The sequence below is a fragment of the Pleurotus ostreatus genome, assembly GCF_014466165.1.
Source record: "Pleurotus ostreatus strain PC9 chromosome Unknown scaffold_2, whole genome shotgun sequence".
Taxonomy (NCBI): Eukaryota; Fungi; Basidiomycota; class Agaricomycetes; order Agaricales; family Pleurotaceae; genus Pleurotus; species Pleurotus ostreatus.
In genome coordinates this window covers 3,222,735-3,237,147 of record NW_023503157.1, presented here as the reverse complement: position 1 = coordinate 3,237,147, position 14,413 = coordinate 3,222,735, and the positions used below count along the sequence as shown (strand labels likewise).

The 14,413-nt window shown below is 50.4% G+C and overlaps 6 protein-coding genes across 6 annotated transcripts; 3 read left to right on the top strand and 3 right to left on the bottom strand.

The window, feature by feature from the left end:
* Positions 1–972: 972 nt before the first annotated feature.
* Positions 973–3,430, top strand: PC9H_004036 (uncharacterized protein; the record flags this gene model as incomplete). Its single annotated transcript, XM_036773626.1, has 14 exons — positions 973–1,276; positions 1,336–1,355; positions 1,414–1,701; positions 1,757–1,823; positions 1,884–1,898; positions 1,954–2,080; positions 2,129–2,231; positions 2,284–2,362; positions 2,410–2,746; positions 2,800–2,875; positions 2,942–2,999; positions 3,057–3,122; positions 3,179–3,340; positions 3,393–3,430. 14 exons carry the CDS (start codon positions 973–975, stop codon positions 3,428–3,430), a joined length of 1,740 nt encoding a protein of 579 aa, XP_036635099.1.
* A 242-nt stretch (positions 3,431–3,672) lies between these two features.
* PC9H_004035 (uncharacterized protein) lies at positions 3,673–7,548 on the top strand (the record flags this gene model as incomplete). Its single annotated transcript, XM_036773625.1, has 7 exons — positions 3,673–4,014; positions 4,075–4,258; positions 4,317–4,808; positions 4,861–5,537; positions 5,772–6,839; positions 6,897–7,194; positions 7,247–7,548. 7 exons carry the CDS (start codon positions 3,673–3,675, stop codon positions 7,546–7,548), a joined length of 3,363 nt encoding a protein of 1,120 aa, XP_036635098.1.
* A 373-nt stretch (positions 7,549–7,921) lies between these two features.
* Positions 7,922–9,271, bottom strand: PC9H_004034 (uncharacterized protein; the record flags this gene model as incomplete). Its single annotated transcript, XM_036773624.1, has 5 exons — positions 7,922–8,108; positions 8,168–8,430; positions 8,485–8,671; positions 8,729–8,924; positions 8,980–9,271. 5 exons carry the CDS (start codon positions 9,269–9,271, stop codon positions 7,922–7,924), a joined length of 1,125 nt encoding a protein of 374 aa, XP_036635097.1.
* Positions 9,272–9,570: 299 nt separating this feature from the next.
* LAS1 (rRNA-processing protein las1) lies at positions 9,571–11,269 on the bottom strand (the record flags this gene model as incomplete). The annotated part of the gene is made up of 6 exons (XM_036773623.1): positions 9,571–9,798; positions 9,872–9,965; positions 10,020–10,340; positions 10,396–10,751; positions 10,798–11,109; positions 11,159–11,269. 6 exons carry the CDS (start codon positions 11,267–11,269, stop codon positions 9,571–9,573), a joined length of 1,422 nt encoding a protein of 473 aa, XP_036635096.1.
* A 265-nt stretch (positions 11,270–11,534) lies between these two features.
* PC9H_004032 (uncharacterized protein) lies at positions 11,535–12,503 on the top strand (the record flags this gene model as incomplete). The annotated part of the gene is made up of 4 exons (XM_036773622.1): positions 11,535–11,676; positions 11,738–11,879; positions 11,932–12,190; positions 12,252–12,503. 4 exons carry the CDS (start codon positions 11,535–11,537, stop codon positions 12,501–12,503), a joined length of 795 nt encoding a protein of 264 aa, XP_036635095.1.
* A 259-nt stretch (positions 12,504–12,762) lies between these two features.
* On the bottom strand, positions 12,763–14,381 carry PC9H_004031 (uncharacterized protein; the record flags this gene model as incomplete). The annotated part of the gene is made up of 11 exons (XM_036773621.1): positions 12,763–12,839; positions 12,893–13,025; positions 13,081–13,108; positions 13,191–13,257; positions 13,342–13,484; positions 13,588–13,753; positions 13,806–13,942; positions 14,024–14,089; positions 14,143–14,159; positions 14,212–14,264; positions 14,315–14,381. 11 exons carry the CDS (start codon positions 14,379–14,381, stop codon positions 12,763–12,765), a joined length of 954 nt encoding a protein of 317 aa, XP_036635094.1.
* Between the last annotated feature and the right edge of the window lie 32 nt (positions 14,382–14,413).

Below are 14,413 nucleotides of genomic sequence, written 5' to 3'. Positions count from 1 at the left end.
GTACTATCTGGAGTCCAATGATGAGATTTCAGGACCAACACACGTTCCAGGCATATCCATTCGGGGCTTTGTCAGAAACGGACTACTGGGTGAGGCGTACATCGTCGGCAGCTAACAAGTCAAGGCGACACAGTAGGCCGACGTGGTCATTACCTTCCTTGAGTCAAAGAAGGTAACGGAGAAGAAAATCTGGATCGAAAGCGGCGTGACTTCGATCTGAAAATGCTAAGGCAAGGGATGCATGGGGGATACATCAAAAGTCGGCGTTCAACAAAGCAAGGAGATGATGTACAAGCCAGCAGCATCGCGTGTCGCCCCGCGGAAATCGCCAACCTTGGCTTCCGTCCTGTCTAGTGGAGTAGCCTGGCAAATTCCTATCGCGGTAGATGGAACGGATATGTTGAGTTTATCTTACATATTCCTGACGGGTTTTCCACTTGCAATTGACAAAGTTCCGTGCAAGCATTACCTCTGAAACCTTGACATTACGCATTTAGGCGATATATCCGTCGGGTGGCGATGCAACCAGTTCTTGTTCAGAGATAACGATTATTGGTGAGAGAAATTGCACAGGAAGACTGCCCCATCAGTGATACCGGTCGGACGCCCAGAAGAAACCGGGGCCGTGCGTGACTTCGTAGACCTGTAGTGTGATTCTTGACTATCGCAAAAGAAGCAGGACGCGACCAACAAGTAGCGGCGCCGTAATTTGCACGATGCGTAGATCGATTGTGGCAACGGCGCAGTGACGCTGTCGAAGTTGAGTTCAAGATTGGTTATGGGCGCTTGTGGACTTGGATTTTGACTACACGATCAAAATGACCACGTGTACAATTGACTGCTGAAACGATCCGAACTTCATTCACCTCGTCCATAACTTGCCAGCGCAGCTCGAACGACTTCTCCATCACATATAATCTGACGCGGGCGGGTCTGGTGTCCGGATAATTCTCTCCACCTTCCTTTCATTGCATGTCAGCGCGTCGCAAAGGAGCATCGGGCGCGAAGCTGTCCAAAACGGCACTTTCGGATTCCTCTGGGGACATGTTGGATCCAAGGGTCATGACTACCTCATTAGATGAAATACATATATCACCAAGAACACCGAGGATGGATCAGGATGGCGACGACGAGTTGGAGATGAACCTTCTGGGTGACGAAGAGAGACGTCGGGCAGCGCCTGGTTTCAATGGCTCGGCGAGAAGCCATGAGTCAGAAACCAAACGTGCAATATCCGTGCGGGACAAGCAAGGAATGGTCCTCCTGTGTGTTCTATGTCAGTGTACTATGTTTAGTGATTGTGAACCGCTGAAACTGAGACGGGAACGCCAATAGACCTTATTCAGGGAGTTCCGGTAAGTTCTTGGTCAGAACTATCGTATTTACGAGGGCTAAAGAAACACCATTTATTAGCTGGGGCTGGCTCTCGGTACGTTTCTAGGTAACGACCTTGTGCATTCATCTAACTGTTACTTAGGATCTGTCCCGTTTCTGCTCAAGGAGCACTTATCGTATTCCCAGCTTGGCACCTTTGCCTTGTCAAGCTACCCTTATTCGCTCAAATTGCTCTGGTCACCAATAGTTGATTCCGTGTTCTCAACGTCCATTGGCCGCCGAAAATCATGGATCATTCCTATGCAGCTCATCGTCGGTACCCTCATGATGTATATTTCCCTCAATGTGCAGAAACTTTTGGACGACGTAAGAACATAGTAATTCCATCAAGTAGCATAAGTCTAACTGGGGGCCCCGATAGCCCGGCAACTATGTCACCGAGCTGACAGTCGTATTCACCTCCCTCGTCTTCTTCTCGGCTACGCAAGGTGAGCGTACCCATCTTATCACCGAGTGTACGCCGCTCAACATGTTATATCGGTGCCCAGATATCGCCGTTGACGGTGAGCCTTCCTTCATCGTTGTAGTCAAGTCGCCGATTTAATATTTCTCATCCAGGTTGGGCACTTACCCTCCTTTCCCCTGACTGCTTGTCCTACGCGTCCACTTGCCAAACTATTGGTTTGAATACTGGATTCTTTGCCTCATTCACGGTTTTCTTGGCCTTTAATAGTGAAGAGTTCGCGTAAGTCACCCTCTACCAAACTACCCACTAGTGTTCATTTGCCATTAGCAAGAAATGGGGCGTACCACACCTCACTTTGAGCGGATACCTCAAATTCTGGAGCTTGATGTGCTACGCAGTGACGCTATGGCTCATTCTTTTCAAGAGAGAGGTCAGTCGATATGGCTCTTAACCGTATTTACTCATTCTGGACAACTGGGAAGGACAAGGAGGTTGTGACTGAAGCAGACATGAGTATCTCGGGCGTGTACAAGCAAATCTGGGCTATCTGCAAGTTAAAACGTTAGTGGAGCTTACTCGGGTTTCTATCATCCCTGACGCTTGCGTAGATGTGCAATCCCTTATCGTTGTCCATCTCTTTGCCAAAGTCGCTTTTGCCGCACACGAGGCTTCAACTTCTCTGAAGATGGTTGAGAAAGGCTTCAAGCGGGAGGATCTAGCGATAGCCGTCCTAATCGATTTCCCCTTCCAAATCGCTGGCGGTTGGCTTGCGGCCAAATGGTCTCGCGGTGACCGACCACTCCGTCCATGGATATACGCGTTTTGGCCCCGCATCGGCTTAGCTCTCGTAGCCACCGTGCTCATCAACTGGTTCCCTGCGCCGCCGATTTCCATGGGCTTTTTCATGTTCCTGATCCTTCACACCGTCCTCTCGTCTTTCGCTTCGTAGGTGTCTTTTCCTTGGCACACCTCCTGCCGCTGATATCATGTTTGAAAAGTACTGTACAATTTGTGGGAATCTCAGCCTTCCACACGAGGGTTTCTGACCCGTTAATCGGGGGCACCTATATGACGGTACGACAATATCACATCATCGACAGCCTAATCTTAGTTGTAATTGTACTAATCATGCTTTGGTAGCTCCTCAACACGTTCACCAATATGGGTGGTACCTGGCCGAAGTGGTTCGTCCTTAAAGGTGGGGATATTCATACTGCAGTTGTGGATAAACATTCAAACCTGCGTTTGTTGTCAGGAATCGACACTTTCACCATCGCGGAATGTAAACTTCCTGGAAGTAACCTTGAATTAAAATCAAAAGGTCAGTCCTTCCATACGCCTTCGTCTCTATGTTGGTGTAACGCCAGTCTTTAATAGTTCTAGAGTGTGTTACCGAAACTGGCAAAACAACTTGCAAACAGCTTAGTGGCGAGTGTGTTATCCAGCGCGATGGATACTACATAGTATCCGCAATTTGTATGGTGTTCGGTATCACCTTCTTGCTCGCCTACATCATTCCAACAGCTCGGAAGCTCCAAGGTGCGCTGTTTACAGCAGAAAAACACACAGGATACTGATATTGGCCCTACAGCACTTCCGACTTCGAAATGGCGAATCAAAATGCAGTAGATACTTGGGACTCGCGTTGTGTGCTTTGTTTTCTTGTAATGGCCTACATTGCCGTAGATGAGCAGTTGCTGTCTATCAAACCTGCCCTAAGGTCAGGAGGAACTCATTGAATATAATTGCACGTGTGAACTTGGCGCCAAAGCGTTTGTACCGCAAACAGCAGAATTTTCCAAGCACAAAGCTCATTAGCTACCAGCAACTCCACATACTTCTTGAAACCACCAAGTCGTCGCACAGCAGATATGTCTAGCACTACCATGCACTTTGGCCCCGAATGGATGCGCACAAAGCACCAGCCAGCAGCGAGACCACAGCGTCCGCCTTCTCCGACGCCCAATAATCTTCCCATTGCAACCGGCGCGTCGACATACTCTGCCCTGGTATCTCCTGCGGCCCCGCCACAGCCCGACCAACCAGATGAAACACACCCATTTCGATATTCCAGGGAGGAAATGCTTAGGATCTATAAAGAATGTCAAGGTAGAGGCGTCTTGGGTATTGAAGTGGAGAGGTGGGAGGGAGTCGTGAGGGATATTGCAACAGACCCGGTGGCATGCAAAGAAATGGATGAAGCAGAGAAGAAGGTTAGAAAATCCCCTTTGACTTGTCCCCCTCCCATTCATCATACAAGTTTCCTTCTGTAGCTTTTTGCAGCCCCTCTTAACTCTGAAATTCGTAGACGCCAGTCAACTACTGATCACCCGACCTTCTTGTCCACAACAACTACAGGGCTGGAGCGTCCTCGGTTAGGCCACTCTAATACAACAGCTGCAGCAAGCCCTCACAGAGACAGATTCGGGGTGTTAATGGGGCGGAGAAGGGACTCAGGTATTCACGTAGAGACTTTCTCCAAAAACGTGCTCTTTGACGCTTGCGAATTCCTTAGATGCACCATCTTTGACGATACCGGGACGGAAGGTGTCGGGAGCTCTGCCGTCGCCCCGTGATGGAGGCCTCGTGTCCCCTCGTTCTCGCTCTGGATTCGACGGTGTGTTAAGTGGCTCTGGAGAAGGTTGGTTAGCACGTCGCAAGGCATCAGAGAGCAAGCAACTGGATCCTGGCGACGCATCTGCTGAAAAGAAACCCTCTGGGGCAGAAGACTCGACAGCACGTACCGACGAGGGAGGCCTCAAACCAAACGGAAATCATTCATCGTCAACAACAGAACACGGTTCATCAATAAGTGATACCTCCCAGATGACTCAAGCCGAGGATCATGGCCTGAGCAACGGCGTACGCGACTTGTCGCTGGAAGAGACTAATGGTACTAGCGCTATTAGTGCAGTCGAGGGGGGCTCATCTAGTACCTCTGCGCAAGATTCGGTAGATCTTGCCAGCGTAGAGTGGTCATATTTAGATCCTCAAGGTCAAGTTCAAGGTAAGTTTCCAGTCCCTCTTGCTGTTAGTTTCGTATTCAAGATGTTTAACAGGTCCCTTCCGGGCTGATACAATGCAAAAATGGTACGACGATGGCTATTTCACGCCCGACCTTCCTACGAAGCGAACCCAGTCCGATGCAAACTGGATACGTGTCGATGAGCTGGTAATCAAGGCGCGAGGGGGCAAACCATTCTTGTCACCGCCGGAGTCGCCACCACCGCCTCCCCCTGGCCTCATGCGACACGCGGGCGCGCCCCCCAATAGTATTGGCATACCGTTAGCGAACAATTCCTTTAGTCAACCATTCCAACCAGCTCCTTTAGCGAACCTTCGTACCTCAACTCTTGACTCATTCCTGACCAACGGTGCGGGCTTCGCAGAATCTCCTTCGTCTGCTTTCAGCGCTGGCCGATTTGGCAACAATTCCCCTGATGCCATTGGTGGTAGAACATCTAGTAGGGGATCGTATACTATGGGTGACCCCTCGGTGGGCGTGCGGCCTGTAGGTTATGCTACCGTCCCAGAGTCTTCAGTTACGTATCCGCCCGTTCGTCGAGAACTATATGATATAGATCCCACCTATGGTGTGAGATCTCAACAACCTTATGGCAATACCGCGCCTGGACGGCCCGCAGACATGTACGGTTTCAACGGGGGATACCAACCGAATCAATGGTCGACCTCGATAACCGATCCATCCATTGCAAACGGCTATGAAGTATATGGAGTGCGTGCGGGGCCAGAAATGTCTTTGCCAGCCAGTTACTCTGCTCCTGGCGGTATACCGGGTTCGAGCCAGCCTTCAATGATGCACATGCATCCGCCACCACAAGAAAACGGCTTCAACAACATGAACCCCAATGTCCCTTTTGGAAATACCAACTTTGCTTCACCCGCGGTACCCCCGGTCGATTCCAACGGCGTGTCATATACAGGCCACTTACCACCCATACCTTCGCAGATCCCCATATCTACGCCACCTTCCGCCACCGATAACATCCCCGTTCCGGTGCAACCCACTGAACCGAGCAACGAGTCCGCTGTTGCGCCAGCTCCTTGGAAAAAACCCGCAGACTCTACACCTCGCCCGAGTCCATTTGACGCGCTTCATCCAAAAGCTACGAATACCGCCCCCGCTGCACCCGTCCCCGTTTCTCAGCCCTCCGCATGGAAGCGCAATCCACCCCCTTCCCAATCCAACCAGTCAAATTCGCATGTCAATGATCCTTCGCCGTGGTTTGCGGCATCGCATGTTGCTGAAGATGATGCTTGGAAAGAACCCACTGGGCCGAACAGCCTTACCTTTAGTAATATCGTACAACATAATAATCAGCAGCAGCAGCTAGCGGCCGAAAACAACACTCCTTCTGTCACCCAGACGGCGCAACCACCCGTCGCCACACCCAAACCGTCCATGCCCGCCGAAACTCCAGCTGCACCCGCCGCTGCGGTGGCTCCCATCGGTAATGCGAAATCTCGGAGAAAGAGTACCTCTCAACAGGCTCAGAAACCCGCTGCTGCTCCAGCTGCTCCAGTACCCTCTTTACCAACCAAGAGTCCGTCGCCGCCGCCATCCACGCTATCCGCAGGAGCGAAGCAACCTGCTTGGGCAACGGAAGAGGATTCGAAGAAAAGCAAGCCATCGAGTGTATCTTTGAGCTTGAGGGAAATTCAAGAGGCAGAAGCTAAGAAGGCAGAAGCTCGCAAGGCTGCTGAACGCGAGAAGGAACGGGCTGCAAGAGCTATTGCGGTAGTTGACGAGGCTCAACCATTTTCAGCCTCTTGGGGTTTGCCCACGTCTCAAACTGGTTCTCGTAGTAATCTTTTGGGCAAAGAAGTGTTAGCTGGAGCCGCCGCCAGCAGCTCAGCGCCAACTACGCCTCCCGTTTGGACCACTGCAGTGAAGCCTCCTTCGACCAAGAAGACGATGAAGGAAATCCAGGACGAAGAAGAGCGTCGTAAGAAGCTCGCTGTCAAAGAGACGGCCGCGGCAGCCTTGAAAAGAGGGTATGCTGAAAGCACCACTAAGGTTTGATCCTCCCGTAGTTTGCCCGTCTTTCGCTGCTGATGCAACTGGTGTTGATAGGCCACAAGTCCTGCTCAACCGCCAGCCCAAGCGAGCAACGCATGGTCTGTTGTAGGGCCAAGTGGAAAGGCCGTTCCAGGTGCTGCTCCTGCCCGTCCTCCGATCACTCCCGCGGCTTCTCATGCCCCCGCCGCACCTGCGCCTACTCCTCGACCCAATGGCATAACTACTACCAGACCTAGCGCGGCTTCAGTTGCTAAAGCTGCCTCCAAGATTGATGACTACCCTGTGAACCCATCACACGACTTCTTGAAATGGCTGAGCGATTCGCTGAAAGGCCTCAGCAGCACCGTCAATGGTACGGTCACAGTAATCCTTTAACACTGCTTTTTAATTGACGTATTCCCCAGTCGAAGAAATCATGCAAATGCTCTTGTCGTTCCCCCTTGATCCAGATCCCTCGACGACCGAGATCATCTCCGACCTCATCTACGCCCATAGCACCACTCTTGACGGCAGACGCTTTTCAGCCGAGTTCATAAGTAAGCGCAAAGCTGACGTGGCTTCCCGTCCGAAGACCAACGTCAATGGCAACGCCATGAGTAAGCCGGTATCGATTGCAGACGTCGTAAAGGCCCAACCGAAGCCGACCCAGCCCGAGTGGGGAGGCTTCAAGGTCGTCAACAAGAAGAAGAAAGGTGGACGAGCATAATTCATGTATAGTTCCTTGTGCGACTCGACGCGCATCCACAAACTACACATTATCTATCCATAGCGTAATGAAAGTCATATCTTGTACAAGTACACCCTTATCCTTACAAGAACTCGGTGGTAATACCTTCATGAAGTTTGTAAAGTTTGCGAAGGTCGCTGTGTTTTATCGCAAGAGTCGGCAAGACGTATTTACTTTAGTTAATTGCCTACCATTATCAACTCTCACATATCTCGGTTGCAGAGTACTATTTGTGGTGTAGCTTAGTGCCGTCGTTGTTGTCGACTGGTCGTTGAGATCTGGATAACTTCCGATCCGGTCAAAATTCGAATACAACGTCTATCCTTGTATTCGAAACGCTGCATGTTCATAACTACTGGATTTCATGGCTCGGAACATCGAGAGTACGACCTTCTCTGGAGCTTTGATGGGCAAGCTCTACCATCTCTATCACATTCGTTGCGTCTTCCCATTTGATCTTAGGAGCCGCACCATCTCTAATAACGGCCGCAAGGTTCTTAAACAGATCGATATACGCTCCCGGATCAGTGGATGGCCAGCTGCGTATCAAGGGATTAGCATAAAACAATCTTGTGGGCAGGAGTGTACATGCACGCACATATCTGTAGTGATCTGGTCATCGTCTCCGATGGTTTCTACTAAACCCCAAAGAGATTCGGGTTCCTTGCCAAACCCTTCTGCGTGGATCTCAGTGTATGGGTCGTTTAACGTCTTCAGTTGGCTTTCCTGGACGTCCCCTCCGTATTTGGTGTACGAACCCTTTGTCCCACGGACGAGAAAGCGTAGCTGCGTTGAACGGACGGAGAGGATCTGAGCGCGAAGAATAGCAGTCACCGCGGGATAATGCATATACACGGAGAACTACAAACAGGAAGCAAATGTGTGCAAGTGCAATATCCACGCGTTGGGACGCACTGTATCGTCTACATCCGGGTGTCCTATACCTCTTGCATTTTGGACGAATGCTGTCAGCCTCAGCGGGCGGCCGAAAAGGGTGAGAGCTTGATCAATGATGTGGGTCCCTAGGTCATACAGTTGGCCATTGGCTGGAAGGGGGTGATCTTTCCAGGTTCCCTTTAACACCCTTCGATACCGGTCGTAACTTTTGCAAATTTGTTGGATTGACATTAATCCGGCACAAAAGTAAAGGACCACCTACTGGGCCTCAAACTCGACTATTGTCCCTAATGACCTAGGATCAGAACTTGGGAGCTCGAGTAGTTTCTTGAGAGCAAGGAAGTCTGAATTCCACCGGGCGTTCTGGTACGGATAGATGACCAGATTCTGTGACTTGGCTAGGTGTCCTAGCTCACGAGCTTGCTCTGCTGTCGCAGTTACGGGCTTGTCTACAAGGACTGATAGCGCACTGTGTAACGTGCTAAACACAATGTCGCGCAAGCCTTTGCTCACCGTGCTTGCCGCTTTCCAGGATTCGTTGTGCAAATTCATAATGGGTGTGGCTCGGAGTCGCGACGATCACTAGTTCGATCTCAGGGTCGGCCAATACGTCGTCCAAGGATCGGTGTATTTTGGCGGTTACACCGAACCGTTCGTGAACTTTACCGCCAAGAGTGCTTGGGTTGCGCTCAAGTACAGAGTGAAGGGTGAAGAGGTCTCGGAGTGCGAGAATGAAAGGTATATGGAAAGTCAAGCCGCCTAAACCGACCCCGAGGACGCAGGTGTTGATAGGTGTCACGGTCATCGTCGTGGGCGATAATACGAGTAGACACAATGTGGGAGCGTAGAAAGCAGATAAGATAACGATGCGTGATGGAGAAACGGTTTGCTTCCAGGAGCGTTACCAGAATGGAAGTTGCACTCAGAGAAACAGATTACCTGCTGACCAACATCGAATAACAACCACGGTTCTTCTATCCGGAATCGAAGGGTTCACAACTGACCATGATGTAGGCTGTTTTGCGCTGTTTCGTATTCCATACAACATCGAATACATTCAGGTTTTTTTTGCTCCATGTGCTTCCACACGGAGATGCTGGAGCATCACGATGGGGGGCAGTATACACCGATTGGAGTGGGCTTCCATTTACTGCGCTCATCTAGAATCCTCCAACCCGCTGCCGCGTTCGCCGAAGTCGTCCCTTCTTTCACCGGTGCAGCCGTCTGTGCACCGGCGCGCAAGGAAGAAGCACTGCCATCGTATGTGTCGTCGACCGAGGTCAGGGTGTCAAGACGATGCGCCATGACCTCGAGATCATCAGGACGCCACTCCTACGAACATGGGCAGAAATTAGGTTGAAGTTCGCATGAATCCGTGTGTTTTGAATTGCTTTACCGTAAATACATTCGGAGGTAGGCGGGCGCGCTCACTGAGTGCAGAGTACGTGTCTACCAGATCTTGATCACCTTCACACAGAGTTTGGAGAAGTGCGAAAATGCTGGTTCCATACTTTGAGAACAGCGAAGAACAGGATAATTGCCACAGCACTCACGGTTTCGTCGCCCTGTCGGTCCCTGCGCCAGGCATTATGGCCTGAAGCAAAATAGCTATAATGTCTCTTCGCAAACCGGAATCCTGACGGCCATCGGAAGTTCCATTATTATTATCCACGATCCAAGCCGCCCAGCGGGCGAGACACAGGCTATGTGAAGTGCTTGATCTTGTGTCGCCTGAGACGAGAAATGATGCGGTCCTTTCGCACAATACACGGGGCAGATCAGCATGGTACTGGAATAGATGTGCCAATAATGGTGTCCATAGGGAGATGGAAGACACGGGCGGGTAAAATGTATCCTCTGGGAAGACTCTTTTCCTATACACAAGGTTCGTCAGGCTGTACTTCGAAAGTTTTAGAAGATCGAGATTACTTCTTCGAAAGTGGAACGAGCACGCTTTTGAGCAGAAGTACGTCGCTCAGCCTATCCAGTGCCCATTTCTCCCGAGGGTCTTCATCCTCTGCAGTCTCGCTCCAGTCAATTCCTCCGATCGCGATATTCGCTGCAACCTTTGCATCCGCTATCCACCCTTCAATTTCTTTCAGGACGGTCGATAAATTCGCCTTATACCGAGTGCGCAGCGACGCATCGCGCAACGTTGCTTTTACGAGTGTTTTGTAGCGTTTAAGTAGTGGTAGAAGGGGAGGAAGAGTTTTTGGTTGAGGTTCCGCAGATGTCGAGTGGTTCAGTATCGGGAGGAAGTAGTTGTTGAGCAGCCATGTCAAAGACTATTATTCGAGTAAATACACGCCTGACACACGATATGGTACTAACTTCTCTGGAAGCCTGTCGTAAGAGCTCAAGACTTGGTAGATCTTCATGCGTTGCAGCATGCCTCAGCTCTACTAACCATGCGGGCAAGCCCAGCTGCGCAGCTATTGCAGCTATAGACCTGGCGTACACTCCGAGTTGTAGGGGATCCACAAGTCCATTCACAAGTCTAATCAAAGCTGCTGCGTAGCTCTGGCGCAAGGACAGATACGAAGATGAGTTCGTTTGTGAGTTATCTTGCTGTGTCACGGCCAGCAGGGCTAATGTCGAGTCCAATGCGTGCGGTAGGGCGGTCGTGGCCTTCCATGCTGACAGCTGCAAGCCGTTGTTAACAACGCAAATGACTGAAAATACCAATACGCACCGTTTGAATGGCCAAGATTTTCGATTCCTCAGAGTCGTCGTAGTAAATCCAGATGCAAACCTGATTAAGGTCGTCCAGCGAACCCCAGGGTACTCTCCGTGGAAGCCTCATCGTCTTTGAATCGAACAAACTTCATCCGGTGTGAAAACCACTGAGGCGCTTATCTGAGCCTGAAGCGTTCGAGATTAGATTAGATAAAATTATGCGCCATGTGTGATGCAAGTTCAACTTTTCAACCAAGTTCAACTTGAACCCTTCCATTTACCTCCCGCGACACCCCGTCCCATTTACGCCACTTAACGACCCAAAATCTACGAGAAAACGACCCAAACACTTGAATTTACGAGATACCAATATCGGACTATAATCTAACAGAATGCCTCTTGACGAGCGCGGCCAGATTGCGGCGGCAGAAATTGGGTTCTATGTGCCCATTGCCGCGATCACTATTGTTCTGATGGGCCGCTACGCGTTACGACGCGATGCAGGCTGGTTATTCCTGTTTCTGCATTCCCTAGGTATGCACAAATCATATCTTTATTTTTCTGGGCAGCATGAACTGACCTATTCGTCGGGTAGTTCGGATTGCCAATGGAGCGTTACTATTGGCAGGCCAACTGGTGGAACCTACAATGATCACTCTATTCAGGGCAGCGTATGCATTGGATGTTGCGGCACCTGCATTTCTCTCCCTAGCCATCATAGGCTTCCTTGGCCTCGTGTACGTCGTCCTCCACTTCGTCCTTGGTTCACGATCTTCACGGCCCCCCCAGCGGTCAGCACTCTTTCAGCGAGAGCAATCGAACTATACGATCCTTCAGAGTCATTGCCATACTCGCACTCGCCGCACTAGCTATATCCGTAGCTGGAGCTGTTCAATCGAACGACCCCAGCAGCGAAAGCGCTCAAAATATTGGAAAGATCTTACGCGAAGTGGGGGCTATCATATACGCTGCGTTATGGGTTATCCTATTCTTCACGCATCTCGTTTGCTACTCGTATCGCTATACCCTTCGGCCAGAGCGCAGACCGGTGCGTAGGATGTTCCGCACTTCTGATCCATTGATATTGATATTGTTCTCCTTCCTAAAAGCTGCTCCGAGGGATCACGTTGGCGCTTCTGTTCCTTGGCACGCGTGCTGCGTACAGCATCCTCAACGCATGGTCAGCCGACGACGAGCTCGGGCTTCGACCGTCATCAAATCCTACTCTACGACGGTTTAACACTGCAACCGGCGACTGGATTCCATGGCTAGTGATGGACCTGATAATGGAGTATGGGTTAGTTGTGATCTGTCTTCTGGCGAGTACAATCATCCCAAGGCGGTGGTACGGAAAATTTTAATGATACTCACACTGTATCCGCGTGGGGACCATGTACTTGTAGGTAGAATCCGTAGTAAATTATGACGCGAAATCTTTCATGAAGAATGCAAATTTCAAAACGATGATAGCTGTTATCTAGTAGAGAGGGGTATATTATGGATGATACAGATACAGACATGGCTGTGCAAGCGAGGGACTAGGATCAGAATGTAAATATGAAATTACATGATGGTGGAGTACAATGCTGGGAACGCGAGAATTCAGACACAACAAAATGGTCAACGGTCCACAACCAAGATAGCATTCGGGTCTTGGCCATGCTGCCAGGAAAATGAGGATGAGCCGTAACCGGCATCTATCACAACGTAAGGTCAGCAACTTCAAGGCACCAGGCCAGTGAGCACCAACCGGTTGCAGTATGAGATGGGTATGTCATCTGCATAATGGTTGTATCCAATAGAACCTGATCATGCGATGTCGTCCGCCGCATCGAAGGCTGGCGGCTGAAGAGATGGCTCATGCTTAAAATGAGACGAGCACCCTGGATAAGGATGCCTGGTCAGTGGTGTACTTTTCGAACAAGATGAAACACGCACAGCGAATGGAGGAATAGCGATGATCCATCTAAGTTAACCCAATCAACAGCGATCAGTTCGGCATTCTCCTCACGATCATGGAAGCCTTGAGATGAGCGTATGGTACTTACGAGTATGCAACGCTTGCAATAGCTCCTTTGAGTAGGGCCATGCAAAGCGTGTTGACGGTCAAGATGACTATGAATTGAGTTCCATTAGTACAACGCCGAGCAAGCAAGGCTAAGAGGCGAAATGAAAGGGTTAATAGGTACGGCCACTTACCAAAGGGGGCACCAAACGCCCATATGCCGTGACTCATGAACCGGGAGATTACAGGCTGCCTGCCCCATCCATCACGGAGGGCTTGATAGAACTTGACCATTGTAAGGACAAACAGAAGGCTTTCATACAAAATAGGGGGGATTCTGTGAGAATGTAAGAGTTCGTTCGAAGCGGACGCAGGCGGTTGAGTTCGCGGGGAAAGGGATTTGGGAACTGCGCGAGCAAGACTCGAAGAGGAACACGCACAGAAACCCGGTGGCCGTGATCGGAAACCCAGTGATCACGCAATGTACTCCGTAATCCATGCTGCTCAACGAGATACCGAAGAAAACGGTCATCAAAACGACTTCGGCGAGGAAGAGTACGCTGAGAAAGGTGCGAAGCCAACGAACACGATTGTATAGGGCGATGACTGCGAAGAGCAAATGATGGTAGATGGTCTTCGGACGTTGGAAATCACGTACCTCTCAGAACAAGTAAGACCTGTACACCCATCATCAAGGCTTGACTGGAGATGGCTTGGAAAGATAGCAAGAGTAGGCAAACAGAACGACCTGGATACAGTGGCGCAGCTAATCCTAATGTGAGGATCGTGGCAATCCTGTCATAATTAACAAGCACCGAGGAGGAGATAAGTAGGGCAAGATTAGCATGGAAACAAGGAACAAGGTCGCCCACATACACTTGGGCTATGAGAGAAAAGTATCTGAGGAAGATGTACAAGAACTTTAACCTCGTCCATGCGCTCCTGATGACGGGGAGCTGAGTGCAAAAGGGTGTGCGACAGCGAAAGACACTCACAGCCAGATTTGTTCCACCTGAATGAACGTTAGTGTACCACGCAGACTAACCGAGTAGTTTGCGCCTCACCTCGTCCTCGAAGGACACGACTATGTCCCAGACCGTGAATGCAAGTGCTGCCACTGAAAGAGACCATGATAAGAACGAGACTAGGAAAAGGACTTCGACTCACTTGCGCTGTAATTGCAGGACTGCAGCCCCCGCAGTTGGTCATCCTGCACTATTGCAGCAAACACCATCTGCTAAGCACGACTACAGGGCAACCATGGAT